General features: G+C 33.0%; 1 protein-coding gene across 1 annotated transcript; it reads left to right on the top strand.

The window, feature by feature from the left end:
- The first annotated feature begins 485 nt into the window (after positions 1-485).
- On the top strand, positions 486-1,424 carry LOC120876122 (olfactory receptor 4C46-like). The gene has a single exon (XM_040257809.1). The coding sequence runs from the start codon at positions 486-488 to the stop codon at positions 1,422-1,424; it is 939 nt and encodes a 312-aa protein (XP_040113743.1).
- Positions 1,425-9,213: the final 7,789 nt, after the last annotated feature.

A 9,213-nucleotide genomic window follows, 5' to 3' on the forward strand; every position in this document is an offset into this window, starting at 1 on the left:
GTTTGTTTTAATGTAGTACCCATGGAAATCAGTCATTATACAATTTTATTAGCTACTACAAAGTTATTGGATTTAGGTAATTGATTTAGCAACTGTATTACAGAAGCCCTGGGATTTCACTATTGTTCTATTACCAGTGCATTGACAAAGTTAATATTAACTAGTCTCATAACAGGCTTATATCTGGCTTCCATCCCCTTAGTGAAATTCAGCTCACTCCATCCTAGTCCACAAAAATCTTTACTATATCTACATACAAGATTCTCTCTCAAAACCCTCTTTTTCACTACATTCATATTCTTAGATTCTTACAGTCATATATAAGCAATATTCAGCAGATTGAAACATTATCTTTTATCACAAAAAAATGTCATAAGAATCTACGCATGTAGATTTATTAGGCAGATATGTTTAATGAATTCAAGGTTGAACTAAAACAATATCTTTCGCTCCCCCCTCCCCCAGGTTATGTGGCTAACAATAACATGAGATACATGGAGAACAGGAACAACGTGACAGAGTTCATTCTACTGGGGCTGACACAGAATCCAAAGATGCAGAAAGTCATATTCATAGTCTTTTTGGTTGTCTACATTGTCTCTGTGGTAGGAAATGTGCTCACTATGGTCACCATCACTACCAGCCCATTATTGGGGTCTCCCATGTACTTTTTCCTGGCTCATCTCTCTTTTATTGATGTCTGCTATTCCTGTGTCAATACCCCTAAACTGATTGTAGATTCACTCCATAAGAAGAAAACCAGCTCTTTCGTTGAATGCATGTGCCAGATTTTTGGAGAGCATTTATTTGCAGGTGCTGATGTCATCCTGCTGACTGCAATGGCCTATGACCGCTACGTGGCCATCTGCAAGCCCTTGCACTACACGACCATCATGAACTGGCAGGTGTGTTGGTTGCTAGTGGGAGTGGCATGGGCAGGAGGCTTTCTTCATGCAACCATTCAGATCCTCTTCATCTTCAGGTTACCCTTCTGTGGCCCTAATGTCATAGACCACTTTATGTGTGATCTGAACCCTTTGCTCGAACTTGTCTGCGCTGATACCCACATTCTAGGACTCTTTGTTGCTGCCAACAGTGGGTTTATCTGTCTGTTAATCTTCCTTCTCTTGGTTGGCTCCTATACAGTCATTCTGCTCTCTTTAAGGAGGCAGAGCTTGGAGGCCAGGCAAAAAGCCCTCTCCACCTTGATCTCCCACATTACAGCAATCCTCTTGTTCTTTGTGCCAAGCATATTTACTTACATGAGACCAGCAGTTACTTTACCTATTGATAAAGCAGTTGCTGTATTCTACACCATGATAACTCCCATGTTAAATCCCTTAATCTATACCTTGAGAAATGACCAGATGAAAAATGCCATTAGGAAATTGTGTAGTAGAAAAGTGATTTCATGTGATCAATAAAATGTGCTTGTGTTCCAATGTTCATTCAACTGATGCAAACGTCAAAAAGACATTATTGGTGAACACACATAATCAATTAAGAATATCAATAAGATAAAGAAAATAATAACCAACAGAAATCATTGCTTCTGCAAAAAGGGGAGAAGAAAGTAATGCAAGAAATGATAGAATGACCTAGCAGAGAACAACTCATATCATTTAAAATGTTCTGCAAAATCAGAAACTAATTTTACTAGTTTAATCACTGTATATACATTCCAAGTAAAATGAAATAAAATAGATAATCCATTGACATTTAGCAGTCATTTCTATAAAAACACAAAGAGGTAGGTATTCTTTTTATTCCCATTTTAACAGGGGAGTAATAAACATAAAAGAGAATGATTCAAAACAAAACAATTTAAGATCCAGTAATCAGAGTATAACTTCCTCTTATTCCATGTTCTTCACTGCTGTGATATACTGTCAGGCAATGCAGTATAATAGTAAGGTAATATAGTTATACTGTTACCATTTACTGAGACAACAGCAATCCTGGACTATCTATCTATCTCTCTATATATATGCAAATATATATTTGTTATATTTTATATATTTAATTGGGTCTATATACTAGAATATGTACTGTCTTGTATTAAATGCATATATTCATATATATAACTAAATCACATATTTTCACTTAACTCTGTTCATTTTTTATATATCATAGTGGGTAGTAATATGTTGATTATAACTCCGTGTTATGTAACTACTTTTGAAATACAAAATGAATGGGTAATTTAAACTCTAATGCACACACAGAAATAAACTCAAAATGGATTAAGATCTAAACATGAGACGAGAAACTATAAAATTCCTAGAGGAGAATATAGGCAAAACACTCTCTGACATAAATCACAGCAGGATCCTCTATGATCCACCTCCCAGAATACTGGAAATAAGAGCAAAAATAAATGGGATCTAATTAAAATTAAAAGCTTCTGCACAACAAAGGAAACTATAAGCAAGGTGAAAAGACAGCATTCTGAATGGGAGAAAATAATAGCAAATGAAGCAACTGACAAACAACTAATCTCAAAAATATACAAGCAACTTATGCAGCTCAATTCCATAAAAATAAATGACCCAATCAAAAAATGGGCCAAAGAACTAAGTAGACATTTCTCCAAAGAAGACATACAGATGGCTAACAAACACATGAAAAGAGGCTCAATATCTAATAGCCAGGACATGGAAACAACCTAGATGTTCATCAGCAGATGAATGGATAAGAAAGCTGTGGTACATATACACAATGGAGTATTACTCAGCCATTAAAAAGAATACATGTGAATCAGTTCTAATGAGATGGATGAAACTGGAGCCGATTATACAGAGTGAAGTAAGCCAGAAAGAAAAACACCAATACAGTATACTAACACATACATATGGAATTTGGAAAGATGGTAATGATAACCCTGTATGCGAGACAGCAAAAGAGACACAGATGTGTAGAGTGGACTTTTGGACTCTGTGGGAGAGGGAGAGGGTGGGATGATTTGGGAGAATGGCATTGAAACATGTATAATATCATGTAAGAAACGAATCGCCAGTCTATGTTTGATGCAGGATACAGGATGCTTGGGGCTGGTGCACGGGGATGATCCAGAGGGATGGTGTGGGGTGGGAGGTGGGAGGGGGCTTCATGTTTGGGAATTCATGTACATCTGTGGTGGATTTGTGTCCATGTATGGCAAAACCAATATATTATTGTAAAGGAAAATAAAGTAAAAATATAAATTTTAAAAAAAACTCTAATGCATAAGTAACAATATTACACCATATCCAAATATCTTTTTAGCATTAAGAAACATTAAAAATAAAAACTGTGATGCATAAAAAAAGCAAAAACCAAAATATATATATATATATATATATGTATTTTCATGTCAGCAACTTAGGTTTATAAACCATCAGAAAAGAGGATGATTTAAATAAAAGAATATTTTAATTCCAGACAGTAATTTCAATGTATTCTCTAAACAGTCCTACTCCATGAAATACTTGCAGACTTCCTAGCAATAATTTCTGCAAATAGCACAATTTTGGTTTATGATAAATGTTGAACAGATAAACATTATTAGAAAGGAAAATGAATATATTCAGTAAAATATAGCGAAAAAGAAAGTAGTATTGGAGAATAGGAATTTTTTTCTCATCTTTTTCAGAATCTAGGAAGAATTCTAGTTATGTCTGTTTTGGAAGCCACAAAATATTTCTGTTATTAATTTTCAAGTTGTTTTAGTCCTGCTTATGTAAGAAAAAAATTGAAAGTATGTTATCACATAAAAAACATCTTTTACATTGATATCGTCTCTGCTCTTAGAATTTATTAGTTTATGAATATCATTTGATTTATTATATTTTTCTTTTTCAAATTAATTTTTTTAATTTTTAAACTTTTAATTTTGTATTAGAGTATAGTCAGTTAACAATGTTGTGATAGTTTTAGGTGAATAGCAAAGGGACTTAACAGCAATACATATACATGTATTAATTCTTTCCCCAAATCCCTTCCCATCCAGGCTGCCATATAACATTGAGCAGAGTTACATGTGCTATTCAGTAGATCCCTGTTTGTTATCGATTTTATATACAGCAGTGTGCACACATCCATCCCATGTACATGTTGTATTTTTCTGTTATTAATTTTCATTTCTAAATTTTTATTACTTTTTTAATGAAAAACTGTTTTTAAAATATGTAACTCTGTCTATACAGAAAACAATTTCAGTGAAAATATTTTCCATTCATTTCTTTTGTCCTTCATTCATTAAACAACAAATATTTTTTGAGCTCAAGAAATATAACAGTGGTCCATGGGATTGCAAAGAGTCAGGCACTTTTGAAGTGACTGCACATGTGCACGTATATGACTTTGATCAGTGGACAGAGGAAGGGGAGTTTTGTGACTTTTATGCCAAGAGTTCTACAATGATAAGCAGGCATCACCCCAAAGCAGACAGCTGCAGAACTAATAGCCCCATTCATTCTTTAAAAAAAAAAAAAAATCCTTGAAGGTCAGTAGAGATGGAAATCCTCCCAATTAGTACAAGTTCAGGCACTACATCTGGTTTTTCACCTTGATTGGAAAAATACATGTCAGATGTGCAATATGTATTGATTCATGGATTTTGACCAATGATTTGGATGGATGTTAGGAACATGGAAAGAATGTGTTTAGAAAATTGGGCAAAACCAATTTGGTCAAAACCCCAAAATTCTAAGGTCAGTTGTTTATAATATGTAAGCAACTGTTTGAGGCACATGGGGTAAAAATCTTAGCACAAGGAACAGGTCAGATTAAGGAGAGTATAAAGTGCCACAGGAGTCTGGTGGCCTACAGTCCATGGGGTTGCAAAGAGTTGGACACAACTGAGTGATTAACACTTTCATTGCACCAACAGACCACTTGCAATGGGCCTAAAACTTCCAAAGTAAAACCTTTCAAGATAGATTCAATCATTACACCTGAATTCAGTCATAAGCAGGTTGTTTGAAAGAATTGAGAGAATAAGGATAATATATTGCATGAGGAGTAAGAATCAGCTTGAAAAATAACAAATTGTAATTTAAAAAAAGGCACTTTCAAGAAAGTTTAAATACAATAATTTTTTTTTCAGCTGTTGGAAGAAAAGAAACAACTGTAAGTAAAACATGGTGGTGTTCCTATCTTTAAGATTTATGGAATAACTGTAGAAAAGTTATTTGTATACATGCTGTATCACAAATGTATTATGGAAATTATAATTTGGGGGTTCGTACTACGAACAATTATTGAAAGCAAAACATCAAAAACAGTTAAATGATTTGGGAACAACAAAAAAAAATAATGGTGACAGTGCTTAGAAATTTAATCAAAAGACCCTGTATGTGTGGAGGAAGGGTTCATTGATGGATCTTATGGTTTTCAGTGACCAGAGCCCGGGTACTGATCAGGTACGTTAAGTCATTTCCTTGTTCCCAAGGAAAGAGTTCTTGGGGAAGCAATAGTTACTTTCAGAGAGAAGGTTTCTCCATCTGCCATTCCCCTTTTATAGCTGTTGAAACCTATAAAAGGTTACCCTAAGGAAAATTTAAAAGTCTTATAAATAGAAACATATCTCACATTCATGGATTAACAATTAGTATAATTAAGATAACATAATTCCTCACAGTGATCTGTAGACTCAATATAATTTCCATCTAGATACTAGTAGTATTCTTTTTTTTTCCAGAAAGAAAACATTGATCCTAAAATTCATAAGGCACTCCAAGAAACCTTAAATAGCTAAAAAGTCTTGAAATAGTTTTGAAATGTTCTTTATTAAGAACATATTGGGAGGACTCACACTTCTTGCTGAACTTACTACAAGCTACAGTAATTAAAACAATGTATTCAAATGAGACAACAAAGATCAAAAGAATAGAAATAAAGGTCCAGAAATAACCCTTATATCTATTGACAATTGTTTTTTCATAAGGTTGCCAACACCATTCCATAGGCATTGAATAGTATATATACACGTAGTACTGAAAAACTTTTGTATCAAAATGAAAAAAAAAAATTGAATTTGGAACCCTACCTCACACCATAAATGGATACTAACTCAAAAGAGATCAAGGATCAGATGCACATCTAAAAATATAAAATTCTTGATAGGGAGAAATATTCATAACCTTGGATAAGCCACAAATAGCACAAGAAAAATAGAAGAATTAGATTTGATTAAAATTAAAAACTCTTGTGCGTCAAGGGACACTATCAACAAAATGAAAGCTAGAAGCACTGTTGATGGGAATGTAAAATAGTGATAACATGTTGGTCCTCGCTATTGTTTTGTTCATTTACTTTTCATTTATTTTTTTTTTCCTCTGATCTTTATGATTTGTTTCCTTCTATTAACTTTGGTATTAAACAAATTAAAGTAAATGAAATATGCTAAGTTATTTAATAATAATTCACCATGATCATATGTAGGTTATACCAGGAATAAAATATTATTTGAAGTGAAAAACATAATCAATTATATTCACTAAATTAACAGAATAAAAGAGGATAATAACATTATTTCAGTTGTTTAGTTGCTAAGTTGTGACTAACTTTTTGCAATCATTTCAATAGATGAATACAAATTAATGCACTTCTATTTGTATTTATGAATGAAAATATTTATGAATAAATATCCCACAAGGTAGTTATTACTAAATAAGGAAAGGAAAAGTGTTTATTCAACCTGATAAAAAAAGGCTTTGGTGTAAAAACTATAGCCACCCTCATACTTAATGATGAATTCTCTCTCATGATTGGAAACAAGTCTCTCCTTTCCAAATTCTGTTCTACATTATAAGACTCCAGCCATTGCAACAAAGTAAGAAAAAAAAAAAAGGACACACAGATGGGTAGAGAAGAGCAAGATCATGCAAATGCATTTATGGGCAGATAACATCCCTCTATAGGTAAAAATTGTGAAGGGCTCTACAAAAAATAAAATAGACCTAAGCAACTAACTAAACAAGGTCACAGGATAGAATTTCAACACAAAATATCAAATGGATTTCTATAAAAGCAATTAAAAATTGAAAGTAGAAACAAAATGTTATGTAAAATAGTATAAAACATGAACTTTGATGAGCATATTATGAGCATTTTTCAAATATAGTCAAGATTTATATATGAATAAAATACTATTGAAAGTAAATATCTAAGTAAAGGGATATATATGCTATGTTGATAGCTTAACAGATTCAATATGTTTACCATATCAACTTTTATAATTTTAAAGAAATTCCAATAAATATAGCCCATTGATATTTGAAGAAACTAAAAATAATGTTTTGAAATTTATACTGAAATATAAATTTTAAAAGAAACAGGGATGAAAAAGAACTCTCAAGAACGAAATTGGAAAATAATTCTACCAAAATTGAAGACCTAGTATAAACCTCTCATAACCATGTTGTATAGTATTGAAACAGAATATACATAAAAAAATGCAAACGTAGAGATTCCTTAAAAAAAAAAAATCATTGTCAGGTTTTGGTATTAGGGTGATGGTGGCCTCAAGAATGAGTTTGGATGTTTACCTTCCTCTGCAATTTTCTGGAAGAGTTTGAGTAGGATCGGTGTTAGCTCTTCTCTAAATTTTTGGTAGAATTCAGCTGTGAAGCCGTCTGGACCTGGGCTTTTGTTTGCTGGAAGATTTCTGATTACAGTTTCAATTTCCGTTCTTGTGATGAGTCTGTTAAGATTTTCTATTTCTTCTTGGCTCAGTTTTGGAAAGTTGTACTTTTCTAAGAATTTGTCCATTTCTTCCATGTTGTCCATTTTATTGGCATATACTTGCTGATAGTAGTCTCTTACGATCCTTTGTATTTCTGTGTTGTCTGTTGTGATCTCTCCATTTTCATTTCTAATTTTATTGATTTGATTTTTCTCCCTTTGTTTCTTGATGAGTCTGGCTAATGGTTTGTCAATTTTTTTTAATCCTTTCAAAGAACCAGCTTTTGGCTTTGTTGATTTTTGCTAATGTCTCTTTTATTTCTTTTGCATTTTTTTCTTCCCTAATTTTAAAGATTTCTTTCCTTCTACTAACTCTGGGGTTATCCATTTCTTCCTTTCCTAGTTGCTTTAGGTGTAGAGTTAGGTTATTTATTTGACTTTTTTCTTGTTTCTTGAGGTATGCCTGTATTGCTATGAGCTTTCCCCTTAGCACTGCTTTTACAGTGTCCCACAGGTTTTTGATTGTTGCGTTTTCATTTTCATTCATTTCTATGCATAATTTGATTCCTTTTTTTTATTTCTTCTGTGATTTGTTGGTTATTCAGAAGCATGTTGTTCAGCCTCCATATGTTGGAATTTTTAATAGTTTCTCTCCTGTAATTGAGATCTAATCTTACTGCATTATGGTCAGAAAAGATGCTTGGAATGATTTCAATTTTTTTCTTTTTAATTTATCAAGGCTAGACTTATGGCCCAGGATATGATCTATCCTGGAGAAGGTTCTGTGAGCACTTGAAAAAAAGGTGAAATTCATTGTTTGGGAGTGAAATGTCCTGTAGATATCAATTAGGTCTAACTGGTCTATTGTATTATTTAAAGTTTGTGTTTCTTTGTTAATTTTCTGTTTAGTTGATCTATCCATAGGTGTGAGTGGGGTATTAAAGTTTCCCACTAGTATTGTGTTATTGTTAATTTCCCCTTTCATACTTGTTAGCATTTGTCTTACATATTGCAGTGCTCCTATGTTGGGTGCATATATTTTTATAATTGTTATATCTTCTTCTGGATTGATCCTTTGATCATTATGTAGTGGCCTTGTCTCTTTTCACAGCCTTAGTTTTAAAGTCTATTTTATCTGATATGAGTATTGCTACTCCTGCTTTCTTTTGTTCTCTATTTGTGTGGAATGGCTTTTTCCAGCCCTTCACTTTCAGTCTGTATGTGTCCCTTGTTTTGAGGTGAGTCTCTTGTAGACAACATATATAGGGATCTTGTTTTTGTATCCATTCAGCCAGTCTTTGTCTTTTGGTTGGGGCATTCAATCCACTTACGTTTAAGGTAATTATTGATAAGTATGGTCCCGTTGCCATTTACTTTATTGTTTTGGTTTTGAGTTTATACTCCCTTTTTGTGTTTCCTGTCTAGAGAAGATCCTTTAGCATTTGTTGGAGAGCTGGTTTCATGGTTCTGAATTCTCTCAGCTTTGGCTTGTCTGTGAAGCTTTTGATTTCTCCTTCATATTTGAATGAGATCCTTGCTGGGTACAGT

The sequence above is a fragment of the Oryx dammah genome, unplaced genomic scaffold (assembly GCF_014754425.2).
Source record: "Oryx dammah isolate SB20612 unplaced genomic scaffold, SCBI_Odam_1.1 HiC_scaffold_17, whole genome shotgun sequence".
Classification (NCBI taxonomy): Eukaryota; Metazoa; Chordata; class Mammalia; order Artiodactyla; family Bovidae; genus Oryx; species Oryx dammah.

What these genes read in the sequence shown, in the direction of transcription:
- LOC120876122 (XM_040257809.1), top strand. Translation starts at nt 486, where the DNA reads ATGAGATACATGGAGAACAGGAACAACGTGACAGAGTTCATTCTACTG.